This window comes from Hordeum vulgare, chromosome 3H (assembly GCF_904849725.1).
Source record: "Hordeum vulgare subsp. vulgare chromosome 3H, MorexV3_pseudomolecules_assembly, whole genome shotgun sequence".
Taxonomy (NCBI): domain Eukaryota; kingdom Viridiplantae; phylum Streptophyta; class Magnoliopsida; order Poales; family Poaceae; genus Hordeum; species Hordeum vulgare.
In genome coordinates, this window is record NC_058520.1 from 614576127 (window position 1) to 614592492 (window position 16366).

General features: G+C 44.9%; 1 protein-coding gene across 1 annotated transcript; it reads left to right on the top strand.

Moving 5' to 3' along the window:
* Positions 1-13842: 13842 nt before the first annotated feature.
* Positions 13843-15321, top strand: LOC123441160 (transcription factor PCL1-like). Its single transcript, XM_045117663.1, has one exon. It carries the CDS (start codon positions 14074-14076, stop codon positions 14896-14898), a length of 825 nt encoding a protein of 274 aa, XP_044973598.1. The 5' UTR covers positions 13843-14073; the 3' UTR covers positions 14899-15321.
* Positions 15322-16366: the final 1045 nt, after the last annotated feature.

The window sequence follows — 16366 nt, forward strand, 5'->3', positions numbered from 1 at the left end:
CATAAGAGGAATTACAAAGGATACCTATGCTAGGTAGCATGAAAGCATAAAAAATTCATTCTTTGTCACTTCCCTACTCGAGGACGAGCAGAGTTAAGCTTGGGGATCCTTGATACGTATCAAACATATCTATAATTTTTTATGGTTTCACGCTGTTATCTTGTCTTCTTTGGTTGTTTTATGTACCTTTTATATCTTTTTTGGGACTAACTTATTAATTCAGTGCCAAGTGCCAGTTCCTGTTTTTTCCGTGTTTTTGACTCTTTTCAGATCTGATTTTGGAATGGAGTCCAAACGGGTCCGTAGTTAGTAACTAGATGGCTTCTTCTCTCTCTTGGATATTCAATACAAAGTTCTCCATGATCTTCATGGAGATCTATCCGATGTAATCTTCTTTGGCGGTGTGTTTGTCGAGATCCGATGAATTGTGGATTTTTGATCAGATTATTTATGATATATATTTGAGTCTTTGCTGATTTCTTATATGCATGATTTGATATCCTTGTAAGTCTCTCCGAGTCTTGGATTTTGTTTGGCCAAATAGATCTATGATTCTTGCAATGGGATAAGTGCTTGGTTTTGGGTTCATACCGTGCGGTGACCTTTCCCAGTGACAGAAGGGGCAGCAAGGCACGCATCGTGTTGTTGCCATCAAGGGTAACAAGATGGGATTTCATCATAGATTTGAGATTGTCCATCTACATCATGTCATCTTGCTTAAGGCGTTACTCTGTTCTTATGAACTTAATACACTAGATGCATGCTGGATAGCGGTCGACGTGTGGAGTAATAGTAGTAGACGCAGAAAGTATCGGTCTACTTGTTTTGGACGTGATGCTTATAGATATGATCATTGCCATAGATAACGTCATGACTTTGCGCGGTTCTATCAATTTCTCGACAGTAATTCGTTCACCCACCGTCTACTTGCTTTCATGAGAGAAGCCACTAGTGAACACTACGGCCCCGGGTCTATTCACAACTATCGTCTCCACTTTCATTTCTACTTTGCTTTGTTTACTTTTTGCTTTCAGTTCTCACTTTGCAAACAATCTATAAGGGATTGACAACCCCTTCATAGCGTTGGGTGCAAGCTCTTTGTGTTTGTGCAGGTACTTGTGACTTGACGCGATCCTCCCACTAGATCGATACCTTGGTTCTCAAACTGAGGGAAATACTTACCGCCGCTGTGCTACATCACCCTTTCCTCTTTAAGGGAACACCAACGCAAGGCTCCAAGGCCGCGGGGAAATCCTTTGCATATTTGCCAAGGAAGTCCCTATAGGCGTAGCCCGTAGCAGAAGGATTCCTGGCGCCGTTGCCAGGGAAGGTCTTTTGTTGCCGTAGCAGACTCCTTCCCCACTTCGGTTGAACCCTCCTCCTTGGAGGAGGGGCCAATGCCAGCCCAACCTACACCTTCCTCCTATATATAGTAGAGGTTTTGAGGGCAGACACCACACCTTCCTCCTCTCTAGATCATATCCCTCCTCTTAGTTCGATAGAGCTCGGCGAAGCCCTATCGGATTAGTTCACCACCACCGCCATCACGTCGTTGCGCTGTCAGAGAACTCATCTACCACTCTGCCCTCGCTTGCTGGATCAAGGAGGCAGAGATCATCATTGAGTTGTACGTGTGTTGAACGCGGAGGTGTCGTCCGTTCGGCACTAGATCGTGATTGGATCGCTGGACGGCTTGCGATTTGGATCGCCAAGACATTCGACTACATCAACCACGTTTCTTAATGCTTCCCACTTAGTGATTTACAAGGGTATGTGGATCCGATCTCCCTTCTCGTAGATTGTCATCACCTTGGATAGACCTTGTATGTGCGTAGAAATTTTTTTGTTTCCCATGCAACATTCCCCAACAGTGGCATCATGACCTAGGTCTATGCGTAGATGACATCTCGAGTAGAACACAAAGGAGTTTGTGGTGTTGATATTCATATTGCTTCCCTCCTTAGTATTTTCTTGATTCAGCGATATTGTGGGATGAAGCGTACGAGAGACCGGTTCCATCGACTGACATGCAACTTATTGCATAAAGATGGTTGGCGGCTGTCTGTCTCTCCCACTTTATCTGAATCTGATTCGATAGAGGCGGTATTTGTAGAAGTTTAAATAGAAACTTGCATATCACCATTGAGGTTTTGCATATGTAAGAAATGTTCTTACTAGATACCCATAGCAGCCACGTAAAATATGGAACAACAAATTAGAGGATGTCTAACTTGTTTTTGCAAGGTATGTTGTGATATGATATGGCCAAAGACATGATGATATGTATTTGATGTATGAGATGATCATGTTTTAATAGTTAATATCGACTTGCATGTCGATGATATGGCAACCGACAGGAGCCATAGGGTTGTCTTTAAATTATTGTATGACATGCGTGTCAATTATTAAGCGCTATGTAATGCTTTACTTTATCGCTAAATGGTAGCAATAGTGGTACAAGCATGGTTGGGGCGACAACCTTGATGGCAACACAATGATGGAGATCATGATGATAGAGATCATGGTTTTGTGCCGATGACGATGGAGATCATGCCGATGCTTTGGAGATGGAGATCAAAAGCACAAGATCATGGCCATATCATGTCACTTATGATATGCATGTGACGTTAATCCTTTTTATGCACCTTGTTTTTCTTAGGATGGCGGTAGCATTATGAGGTGATCCCTCACTAAAATTTCAAGATAAAATTGTGTTCTCCTAGAGTGTACACCGTTGTGAAAGTTCGTCGTTTCGAGACACCACGTGATGATCGGGTGTGATATAATCTACGCTCACATACAACGGGTGCAAGACAGTTTTGCACATGCAGAACACTCGGGTTAAACTTGACGAGCCTAGCATGTACAGACATGACCTTGGAACACAAGATACCGAAAGGTCGAACATGAGTCTATAGTAGATATGATCAACATGAAGATGTTCACCATTGAAACCAGCTCATCTCAAGTGATGATTGGACTTGGGTTGGTGAATTTGGATCATGTATCACTCGAATGACTAGAGGGATGTCAATTTGAGTGGGAGTTTATTTAGTGATATGATTAACTAAACTCATTGTCTTGAATAATAGTCTAAGTAATCTTTGCAAATTATGTTGTAGATCAATGCCTTGTGCAGTAGCACCCCTGAATTTTAATGCGTTCCTAGAGAAAGCCAAGCTGAGGTGATGCCCCCCTCCCGGCAACTGAAGACATTATGAATGTCTGGCAATCGCGTCTGGATGAATACTCAGTAGTTCAATGTGCAATTTTGTATGGCTTAGAACCGGGACTTCAAAGACGTTTTGAACGTCATGGAGCATATGAGATGTTCCAGGAGTTGAAGTTCATTTTTTGTAAAGATTGCCCAGATCGAGAGGTATGAGACCTCCGATAAGTTCCATGCTTGCAAGATTGAGGAGACCGGGTTTGTCAGTGAACACATACTCAGAATGTGTGGGTATTCCAACCGTCTAGCTGAATTGGGAATTATTCTCCCGCTAGAGGAAATCATTGATAGAGTTCTTCAATCACTGCCACCTAGCTATAAAGGCTTTGTGTTGAAACATAACATGCAAGGGATGAATAAATCATTCGTCGAGCTGTTTGCGATGCTGAAAGTCGCCGAGTCAGAAATTCAGAAAGAACATCAAGTGTTGATGGTCAATAAAACCACTAGTTTCAAGAAAAATGGCAAGGGCAAGAAGGGTAACTCCAAGAAGAGTGGCAAAGCAGTTGCCCCTCCCATGAAGAAACCCAAGGCTGGACCCAAGCCAGAAACTGAGTGCTTTCATTGCAAGGGGACTGGTCACTGGAAGTGGAACTGTCCCAAGTATCTTGCCGACAAGAAGGCGGCCAACACCAAACATGGTATATATGATATACATGTTATTGATGTGTACCTCACGAACTCACGTTGTAGTGCTTGGGTATTTGATACCGGTTCGGTTGCTCACATTTGCAACTCAAAGCGGGAACTATGGAATAGAAGGAGGTTGGCGAAGAACGAAGTGACGATGCGCGTGGGAAATGGTTTCAAGGTTGATGCGATTGTCGTCGGCACGCTCTTACTTCAATTACCACCGGGATTAGTCATGAACCTGAATAATTGTTATTTAGTGCCTGCGTTGAGCATGAATATTATATTTGAATCTTGTTTATTGCGAGATGGTTACTCATTTAAATCAGATAATAATGGTTGTTCTATTTATATGATTAATATCTTTTATGGACATGCACCCAATGTGAATGGTTTGTTCTTATTGAATCTCGATAGTGATGACACACATGTTCATAACATTGATGCCAAAAGATCTAGAGTTGATACTGATAGTACCACTTTCTTGTGGCACTGCCGCTTAGGTCATATTGGTGTAAAACGCATGAAGAAAGTCGATGCTGAGGGACTTTTGGAGTCACTTGATTTTGAATCACTTGACACATGTGAACCATGCCTCATTGACAAGATGACTAAAACTCCATTCTCTGAAACAATGGAGCGAGCAAGTGAATTATTGGAAATCATACATACTAAGGTGCGGTACGATGAGCATTGAGGTGCGCGGTGGATATCGTTATTTTCTCACCTTCACCAATGACTTAAGTAGATATGGTTATATTTACTTAATGAAACACAAGGGTGAAATGTTTGAAAAGTTCAAGCAATTTGAGAGTGAAGTGGAGAATCATCGTAATAAGAAGATCAAGTTCCTACGATCTGATCGAGGAGGAGAATATCTGAGTTATGAGTATGGCACTCACCTAAGAGAATGTGGAATTGTTTCACAGTTGACACCGCCCGGAACACCATAGCGTAATGGTGTATCCAAACGTCGTAATCGAAACATATTAGATATGGTGCCTTCTATGATGTCTCCTGCCGATTTGCCACTATCGTTTTGGGGTTATGCATTAGAGACAGCTGCATTCACTTTAAATAGGGCACCATCAAAATCCGTTGAGATGGCGCCATATGAACTGTGGTTTGGCAAGAAACCAAAGTTTTCGTTTCTTAAAGTTTGGGGATGTGATGCTTATGTCAAAAAGCTTCAACTTGAAAAGCTGGAACTCAAAGCGGAGAAATGCGTCTTCATAGGATACCCAAAAGAGACAGTTGGGTATACCTTCTATCTCAGATCCAAAGGCAAAGTATTTTTCGCTAAAAGTGAAATATTTCTTGAGAAAGAGTTTCTCTCAAAACTATTGAGTGGGAGGAAGATAGGACTTGATGAGGTTATTGAACATTTGCTTCAATCAGAGAGTAACACAGCACAAAAAGGTGTTTCTGTGGAGCCCGCGCCAGTTGAAGAGGAAGCTAATGTTGATGATCATGAAGCTTCGGATCAAGTAGCTATCATACCTCGTAGGTCGACAAGGGCACGTACTGCTCCTCAGTGGTACGGTAACCATGTCTTAGCAGTCATGTTGTTGGATAACAATGAACCAACGAGCTTTGGAGAAGTGATGGTGGGCCCGGATTCAAACAAATGTTTAGAGACCATGAAATTCGAGATAGGATCCATGTATGAAAACAAAGTATGGACTTTGGAAGTATTACCTGAAGGGAGAAAGGTCATTCAGAAGAAATGGATCTTTAAGAAGAAGACGGACGCCGACGTTGATACCACTATCTATAAAGCTCGACTTGTGGCAAAGGGTTTTTCACAAGTTCAAGGAGTTGACTACGATGAGACTTTCTCACTCGTAGCAATGCTTAAGTCCGTCAGAATCATGTTAGCAATAGCTGCATTTTCGATTATGAAATTTGGCAGATTGATGTCAAAACAACATTCCTTAACGGTTTCCTTAAGGAAGAGTTGTATGTGATGCAACCAAAAGGTTTTGTCGATCCAGAGAATGCTGACAAAGTATGCAAGCTCCATCGATCCATTTATGGACTGGTGCAAGCATCTTGGAGTTGGAATCAACGCTTTGATGAGGTGATCAACGCGTTTGGGTTTATACAAGTTTATGGAGAAGCTTGTATTTACAAGAAAGCGAATGGGAGCTCTATAGCATTTCTAATATTATATTTGGATGACATATTGCTGATTGGAAACAATATAGAATTTTTGGGAAGTGTAAAGGATTATTTGAATAAGAGTTTTTCAATGAAGGAGCTAGGAGAACCTGCTTACATATTAGGCATCAAGATCTATAGAAACAGATCAAGACGCTTAAAGATCACATACCTTGACAAAGTTTTGAAGAAGTTCACATACCTTGACAGATCAAGAACAGAGTCATTTCTAATAGGACTTTCACAGAGCACATACCTTGACAAAGTTTTGAAGAAGTTCAAAATGGATCAGTCCAAGAAAGGGTTCTTGCCTGTATTGCAAGGTGTGAAGTTGAGTAAGACTCAATGCCGAGTGACTGCAGAAGATAGAGAAAAGATGAGTGTCATCCCCTATGCTTAAACCATAGGCTCTATCCTGTATGCAATGATGTGCACAATGCCCGATGTCAGCCTTGCCATAAGTATGGCCGAAGGTTTCGAAGTCATCCAGGAATGGAACACTCGACAACGGTCAAGAATATTCTGAAGTACCTGAAAAGTACTAAAGAACTGTTTCTCGTGCATGGAGGTGATCAAGAGCTCGTGTAAAGGGTTACGTCGATGCATGCTTTGACACTGATGCGGATGACTCTAAGTCTCAAACCAGATACGTGTTTATTCTCAATGGGGCTGTGGTAAGCTCATGTGGTTCCAAGCAAATCACATGTGAAGAGGAGTACATAGATGCCTCGGAGGTGGCTAAAGAAGGTGTCTGGATGAAGGAGTTGATGACAGATCTTGGAGTTGTGCCCAGTGCACTTCATCCAATGACTCTGTTCTGTGACAACACTGGTGCAATTGCTCTAGCCAAGGAACCAAGGTTTCACAAGAGGCCCAGACACATGAAGATACGCTTCAATTCCATCCGTGATTACATCAAGGAGGAGAGCATAAGAATTTGCAAAGTGCGCACGAATCTGAACGTTGCAGACTCATTGACTAAGCCTCTTCCACGAGCGAAACATGATCGACACCAGAACTGTATGGGTGTAAGATTCATTACAATGTAAATCACATAGTGATGTGAGCTAGATTATTGACTCTAGTGCAAGTGGGAGACTGTTGGAAATATGCCCTAGAGGCAATAATAAAGTGATTATTATTATATTTCCTTGTTCATGATAATCGTTTATCATCCATGCTAGAATTGTATTGATTGGAAATTCAAATACATGTGTGGATACATAGACAACACACTGTCCCTAGTAAGCCTCTTAAGGACTAGCTCGTTTATCAAAGATGGTCAAGGTTTCCTGGCCATAGACATGACTTGTCATTTGATAACGGGTTCACATCATTATGAGAATGATGTGATGGACAAGAACCAAACTATGAACGTAGCATGTGATCATGTCAGTTTATTACTACAATTTTCTACATGCATGTCAAGTATCTATTTTGACCATGACATCATGCAACTTCCGGGCACCGGGGGAATGCCTTGTGTGTATCAAACATCACAATGTAACTGGGTGACCATAAAGGTGCTCTACAGGTATCTTCAAAGGTGTATGCTGGGTTGGCGTGAATCGAGACTGGAATTTCTCACTCCGTATGACGGAGAGGTATCTCTAGGGCCCACTCAGTAATACAACATCACAAGAAGCTTGCAAGCAATGTGACTAAGGATTTAGTCACGGAATCTTGTATTACAGAACGAGTAAAGAGACTTGCCGGTAACGAGATTGAACTAGGTATAGAGATATCGACGATCAAATCTCGGGCAAGTAACATACTGATGTACAAAGGAAACATTATACGAGATTAATTTAATCCTTGACATAGAGATTCGACAGATAAAGATCGTCATAGAATATGTAGGAGCCAACATGGACATCCAGGTCCCGCTATTGGTTATTGACCGGAGAGTCTCTCGGTCATGTCTGCATAGTTCTCGAACCCAAAGGGTCTGCACACTTAAGGTTTGGTGACGTTTCAGTATTATTGAGTTGTGTGTGTTGGTAACCAAAGGTTGTTCGGAGTACCGGATGAGATCCCAAACGTCACAAAGAGCTCTGGAATGGTCCGGAGGTAAAGGTTTATATATAGGAAATTGGTATTCGGGTTCCGGGATAGTTTCGGGGTTTTCTGGTATTGTATGGGGAGTGTTGAAAGGGTTCCAAGGGTCCACCGGGAGGGGCCCACCCACCCCGGGGGGCACATGGCCATGGGCCTAGGAGGTGGCACACCATCCAGTGGTGGGCTTGCCAGTGCTACTGCAACAAAAGACCTTCCAATGATGCCAGAAATAGGCACGTCGACGGGAGAATACTTGGCTTGATCCTTCTGCTGCGGCTACGCCTTAAGGGACTTCCTAGGCAAGTATGCAAAGGATTTCCCCCGTGGCCTTGGAGCCTTGCGTTGGTGTTCCCTCGAAGCGAAAGGGTGATGTAGCGTAGCGGTGGTAAGTATTTCCCTCAGTTTGAGAACCAAGGTATCAATCCAGTGGAGGAGTATCTCAAGATCCTACACAAACACAAAATCTTGCTCCCAACGCTATGAAGGGGTTGTCAGTCCCTTATAGATTGCTTGCCAAGTGAGAACTGAAAGCAACAAAGTAACAAAGCAAAGTAAAAGCGGAGGTGTAAACGATGGATGTGAATAGACCTGGGGGCCGTAGTGTTTACTAGTGGCTTCTCTCATGAAAGCAAGTAGACGGTGGGTGAACAAATTACCGTCGAGCAATTGATAGAACCGCGCAAAGTCGTGACGATATCTATGCAATGATTATATCTATAGGCATCACGTCCAAAACAAGTAGACCGATACTTTCTACATCTACTACTATTACTCCACACGTCGACCGCTATCCAGCATGCATCTAGTGTATTAAGTCCATAAGAACAGAGTAACGCCTTAAGCAAGATGACATGATCTAGAGGGATAATCTCAAACCAATGATAAAAACCCCATCTTTTTACCCTTGATGGCAACTACTTGATGTGTGCCTTGCTGCCCCTACTGTCACTGGGAAAGGTCACCACATGGTAGAACCCAAAACCAAGCACTTCTCCCACTGCAAGAATCATAGATCTAGTTGGCCAAACAAAACCCAAGACTCGGAGAGACTTACAAGGATATCAAATCATGCATATAATAAATCATCAAAGACTCAAATATATATCTTAGATAATTTCATCACAAATCCATAATTCATCGGATCTCGACAAACACACCGCCAAAGAAGATTACATCGGATAGATCTCCATGAAGATCATGGAGAACTTTGTATTGAAGATCCAAGAGAGAGAAGAAGCCATCTAGCTACTAACTACGGACCCGTAGGTCTGAAGTGAACTACTCACGAGTCATTGGAGGGGCGATGATGATGATGAAGAAGCCCTCCAACTCCAAAGTCCCCTCCGGCAGGGCGCCGGGAAGGGTCTCCAGATGAGATCTCGTGGAAACGGAAGCTTGCGGCGGCGGAAAAGTATTTTCGAGGCTCCCCTGGTCTTCTTCCGTTGGGGAAAAATCATTTCGGGGTTTTTATTCCGTTTGGACTCCGTTCCAAAATCAAATCTGAAAAGAGTCAAAAACACAGAAAAAACAGGAACTGACACTTGACACTGAATTAATAAGTTAGTCCCAAAAAAGATATAAAAGGTACATAAAACATCCAAAGAAGACAAGATAACAGCGTGAAACCATCAAAAATTATAGATACGTTTGAGACGTATCAGCCAGCCGACCCTAAGAGGCCCATGCGCCAAGAGTTGATGGAGGAGGTGGAGGAAGAGTCCTCCCTAGGGTGTCCACCTCCCTTATGGGAGGTGGACTCCTTCCCCACTTTGGTCGAACCCTCCTCCTTGGAGGAGGGGCTAATGCTAGCCCAACCTACCCCTTCCTCCTATATATAGTGGGGGGTTTGAGGGCAGCCACCACGTGAAAAAGCCATGTGTTGCCCTCTCCTCTCTAGATCATCTCCCTCCTCTAGATTAGTTTGATAGAGCTCGGCGAAGCCATGTCGGATTAGTTCACCACCACCGCCACCACGTCGTTGTGCTGCCGGAGAAATCATCTACCTCTCCGCCCTCACTTGCTCGATCAAGGAGGCAGAGATCGTCATTGAGCTGTACATGTGTTGAACGCAGAGGTGCCATCAGTTCGGCACTAGATCATGATTGGATCATGGGACAGCTTGTGATTTGGATAGCAAATACGCTCAACTACATCAGCTGCGTTTCTTAAAGCTTCCCGCTTAGTGATCTACATGGGTATGTGGATCCGATCTCCCCTCTCGTAGATAGTCATCATCATGGATAGATCTTTTATGTGCGTAGGAATTTTTTTGTTTCCCATGCAACTTTCCCCGACACCACCGTATTCTCCTCACGTCCTCGCACAATACAAGATGCCATGATTCCACTAGTGGTTTCCAATTAAGGCGGCAACCAAACCTTTTACAAACAAGGTTGGGGCTCTCTCCACAACTTCATTGGAGGCTTTGAACACCACCACGAAGCTTCACCATAATTGTGATATCTTATTTCTAGGGTGCCGAAACACTCAAGGATTATTGGGGGAACCAAATTTATCTTGGTGCAAGTGTAGATCAGTGCCCTCTCAAGCAAACCTAAGAAATCAACAAGATTTGATGGCTAGGGAGAGAGGTCGGGTGAAAATGAGCTTTGTAACAACAATGGAGCTTGGGGGAAAAGAGGTAGCTCTTCCTGGGGAAAAGGACCTCTTTATATAGTGGGGGGACAAATCCAACTGTTTTCTGCCCGGAGACGCACATAAGCGGTACTACCACTCGAGAGAGCGGTATTACCCCTTGGAGCCATGGTACCAGCCGACGTGTGCAAGTGGGCGAGCCGCAACACGGTAGTTCTGCCAGAGCAGTACTACCGGTCCTATGAGCGATACTACCGTTGTGTATAGCACAACGCAGACACGCCACGGTAGTAGAGTTGGGCAGGGCAGAAATACCGCGATCCACATCCGCTGTACTCCCGTTAATGCGAACACGAGTTTCTCGAGGCCATAATAAGTGTTGCGGTAGTGCCAGCGGTAGCAGGAGCTGCAATACTGCACTAAGCGACATTACCGCCCTACGCGAGCGGTACTACCTCTAAGGGCGGTACATCCGCAATTAATCACCGCCCTACCACCATGAAAAAGGGAGGGAAACGGAAGCACAAACCCAAGCGATGGTACGGCGGTCCTGGGCCGCGGTAGCACTACCGCTCCCAAGGGTGGTACTACTGCTTGGGCGCCTCAAGAAAGCCCAAGCAGAGAACAGGAAGGAACTCCATTTGTCGGGAAGGGAAAGAGGGTGCAAATGCAATGTGTATGTTTTTTATTTCACCCTAAACTTTTCACTCTGGACCCCCTCTTAATAGTATGGTTTTCCAATGACTAAAATCCATCAAAAAGAGATCGTCGGAAAATAACCGTCGTCAGTCTTAATCACCACGGGGAAATAAACCGTTTTGTGCCATCTAGTATAATCTCTCAAATACTCAATGCACATGGTTAGTCTGCAAAATGCATTGTCATCAATCACCAAAACTACTAAGGAAACAATATGCCCAAACAGTGTCCCTGGCAGTTATACTTTAATAATATGTTTTTCGACTATGCATTCAGATTAAAAAAAAGTATCCAATGTTAACCCAGAAAAACTAAAATATCATACATTGCCTTATGTGTGTGTACCCGCCCGCGCGTGTGTTTGGGGATGGGGTATCATGTAAACAAGACACTATCATTCATAAACAAAAAGTTATCCCATGGAAAAAATATCTCGAAGTGAAAAGATGAATTATTTATTTAGCTCTATAAAAGGAGTTTTTGTTCCACCACATTTCCAATATTCACTTCAAAACATTTCTTACAGAATATGTTAATAAATCTATATTGATAACCAAAAAATTTTATCCTTCACTGACAAATTAAAACTCGGAGAGAAAATATCCGAGGATAAATATCCTGGCAACTTTATTCGAAAAAGGCCTAAAGAATATTGGACATTAATGCACACATGCTCGAATCTATCCACCAGCTGCAAGAATTTTGGTTCCAATAAGCAAAAGACAAAGCACTTTAATTTGCTAGTTGTAGGATATATATATATATATAGGTGTTGTTTGAGGTTGACCGGGCAAGCAAAAGTCTCCCCGCCAAAATAAAAATGGGTTGGCCATGGGTTGACACGAGAACACCACCGAACCGCATAAGAAAAAGTATGCGACACATGGACGCATGATTAGGCCAAGCACGAATCTCAAAGAAATATTCGGGGTTCACATCACAATCAAGACCACCCAGAAAGCGTGTGTGTATTACGATCATGCCATGAGTGTGGACAGTGGCAAAAGTAAAAGGGCAACGGGTGGAGGTGGTGGTGAAAATAAGTTGGATGATGTAAGGAAAACACTATCATTAGTAAACAAAAAATTATTCCAAGGAAAAAATATCTCAAAGCAGAAGGTCCGATGAATCAAGCCATAATGTCAAACATTTTCTATGTCCATGGTCGCACACGAAATAACTATGGAAGCTCACAAAAAGCCTTTAGCTAGTCCGCACAAAATAAGTTCTATGTATCATTCGTATAGATGGATTTTTTTTAGCAGCGTATAGATGGATTTTGATCCGAAGGATCACAAAAATAAAGTGGAAGAACCTTTCACTACAACGGAGTCGTTTCATGAGCAGGTAATTTGGAATTTGTGTTTTGGTCCTGTACAAGGTGAGTCTTTCAGCTTTTACTCATTTCGTGTTACAAGTGAATATTTGAAAATAAGACAACTAAAATATTTCATATGAAAGGATCATTCTGCCTAGCACATCTAGTGTCTTTTTTCAAGAGACATTGTTTGCAGTTGTATGGCCTTGATACGACTGAGTCACTAAAAACTCTGTCAATCAATTTTCTTTTGCTAGCGAGTTTGAACAAGCAAAAGGCTGTGCTCCAAAATGAGCCGAGAGGGACAACATACCAGAATAGAATCATATGTAGAAGTGTAGGCCCTTGCTGTCTGTGTGATCCAGTTGTACATAAATCTCAAAGAAATATCTAACCACCATCGGGCTGGTCTATAACTGTTTTGAATAAGGTTAGAAAGTTCCCAAGACGCATTCGCTAAGACAAGGAAAAACCGACATGAAAACAAAGTGAAACACATTAGTTCCTCACACTCCTCCTCTAGTAAATCATTTCTCTAGCTCCATATAAGACGAGTTGTAGCTCCACGATATTTCCAATATTCATCTCAAAACACCTCCTACAGAGTATATGTATATCGAAAACAAAAAGATTATCGTTAATGCGCAAACCAAATATCCGAGAGAAAATATCGTACCAAAAATATCCGTAGCCGGAACTTTACAAAAAAAGACCAAAGAATATTGGGCATTATTGCTCAGAAGCCAGAATCTATCCACCATGTGCAAGAATTTTCTATTCCAATCAGCAAACGGGAAAGCAATTGTAATTGCTTTTTTTTTTTGGTGAGAACATTTTATTGCTCGCTGTGGGAAACAAAAGTCTCCCGTCCAAAACTAAAAATGGGCCGCCCGAGAGCGACCCCAACGAAATCGCATAAGGAAAAGCGTGTGACACGTGGCCGTCCGATCGGGCCGCGCACGGATCTCGAGGCAACATCGCCGGTCCACGTCGGCCGGAAAGCGCGCGGGGAATTACGATCGTGCCATCGGGAACGGACGGTCGCGATGGGGAAAAGCGTATCGAAAATATCGCGGTGACCGGTCCACGTGGCCATCCCGATCTGCGCTTTATTCCCTTTTCCGGCCATTAAATTATCCCCCGCCCCCGCCCACCTCATCCCGCCCCACCCCACAAAAATATCTTCTTTCCTGCTCTCCTCCTCCACCCACCGCCGCCGGCCGCCGGCCGCCGGAGTTTGCTACCCCGGCAGGTGTTAACTACTCCTAGATGATACGGAGATGGCGAGGGTAAGTTGATTCGTCGGGGGCTCGATTGGTGTTGCTAGGTTGTTGAATTTCTCTCGGTTCGCTGGTTGGGTTGGGGATCCAATCCAAGCCAAGCCATGGGGGAGGAGGCCGGCGGCTACGGTTTTGACTTCGGAGGATATGGTGGGTATGAAGGGAGGGTGACCGAGTGGGAGACGGGGCTGCCGGGGTGCGACGAGCTGACCCCGCTGTCTCAGCCGCTGGTGCCGCCGGGGCTCGCCGCCGCGTTCCGCATCCCGCCGGAGCCGGGGCGCACGCTTCTGGACGTGCACCGCGCGTCCTCCGCCACCGTGTCCCGCCTCCGCTCCGCCTCCTCGTCCCCCTCCTCCGGCAACGCCCCCGCCACCGGCGGCTCCTTCCCGTCCTTCCCCGGCAAGTCGTCGGCGGCCGGGGACGACAACAACAACAACAGCTCGGCCGAGTCGGCGGGGGAGAAGTCTGCGGCGGCGGCGACGAAGCGGGCGCGGCTGGTGTGGACGCCGCAGCTGCACAAGCGGTTCGTGGAGGTGGTGGCGCACCTGGGGATCAAGAGCGCCGTGCCCAAGACCATCATGCAGCTGATGAACGTGGAGGGGCTCACCCGCGAGAACGTCGCCAGCCACCTCCAGAAGTACCGCCTCTACGTCAAGCGGATGCAGGGCCTCTCCAACGAGGGGCCCTCCGCCTCCGACCACATCTTCGCCTCCACCCCCGTCCCCCACAGCCTCCGCGAGCCGCAGGTCCCCGTCCCTCACGCCGCCGCCATGGCCCCCGCCATGTACCACCACCACCCGGCCCCCATGGGCGGCGTCGCCGCCGGCCACGGCGGCTACTACCAGCAGCAGCACAGCGCCCACGCCGTCTACAACGGCTACGGCGGCGGCGTCTCCTCCTACCCGCACTACCACCACGGCGACCAGTGATCGATCCCTCCCGGAATTCAGTCCACGGATGCTCTGCTCTCTGCTCATCAGTCAGGTAACAGATGTCGTAATTGTAACCTGTAATCAGTCAGTCAGTCAGTCCATGATCCATCATCACCAGTGTAGCGTAGATGTGCGTGTGTGTGTGTCGATCAGTCAATCAGTTCACGGCTGCGGCCGCGCATAATTGTTAAGAAGAAGAAGAAGATTAATTAACAAGGGGAGCTGAAGTGAAGCTGCACCCATGGTAAGAAGAAGACTAGCAATAAGAAGAACAGAGTTGCAGAGAGTGTGTGCTCTGTTTTATGTATGTATTGTGATACTACTGCTGCTGTAACTTCAAAATCTTGGCCTGCTGCCCCCATTTTGGGCAGTGGCAAGATCATAATATGAAGCCCAACAAGGGAATTAGGATTGTGATCTTGTGCTTGTGCTTGTGCTTGTGAATGTGTCCTGTCCGACCATTTTGGGATCTGAAAATCAGAATTTGACGTTTCAGAAAATACACATCAGAACTGAGACTGACTGGTCTCTGTCCTAGCAAAATCACAGTTGTGATCTTGTACTTGTGCGAAAGTGTCATCTATGCTGCTGCTGGAACTGCAAAATCCCAATTAACAAGGAGATTATGATTGCGATCTTGCACTGAATGTCCTCAATCTTCAGTGTTGCATCTAACTGCACATCCTGTGTGATCTAAAATCCCAATAACCACTTATGGATAATATAGTACTGCTGCTGTGAGCACATAATACTCCTGCCCAACAAACCATTTTGGGATCTGATATTCAGACAAGGAACGAACTTGGAAGTTGGAACTGGCTGCGTGATATCTGTCCTAATCTGAAACCCTGCAAGGAAATTAGGACTGTGATCTCGTACCGAATGCCTGACCAACCTCCCATTTCTGGGTCCGAAATTCAGGCAAAGAACGGACTGCGATCTCTGCCCAGATTTAGTCACATACATTTTCCCACCTCATCAGGTTGTTGCGCCTAAACCATCCCAGACAAAGAAGATGATCACCGCTTGCTACTCTCTCAAGCGACGCAGAACAGCTTATTTTCTTCCTGACCAAATCTTCGTTCCCTAAATAGGGTTGCAAATACAACAGCAGCAGCAGTAGTAGTACAAGATGAGAGTCGAAATTTGTTTGAGGAAGCTGAACTTTTGTGATCCGTTGATGATAAAGATTCCGACACCGTGGTCTGGTTCCACTAGTATACTGGCTGGTCTGGCGTCGTGGATAAAGATTGGGACGAAATCGAGAAAGATATGGCCATATGGGTCCTGCAAGTGGGGTGGTTGAACAGAGACCGGGACCTGTGCTGCTCGTCTGTAGCTGTAGCTCACGAGAGGAGGAGAAAAGTGCACGTATGTAGATATATCTATGTATATGTATGTGTGTCCTACAGCCCGTGCGTTATCCACTGCCGTGCCAAGCTTGCATCATCACCTGTGTTTGAAC

Bases quoted from the DNA above. Each gene is read 5' to 3' on its own strand.
- LOC123441160 (XM_045117663.1), top strand. From the start codon at position 14,074: ATGGGGGAGGAGGCCGGCGGCTACGGTTTTGACTTCGGAGGATATGGT.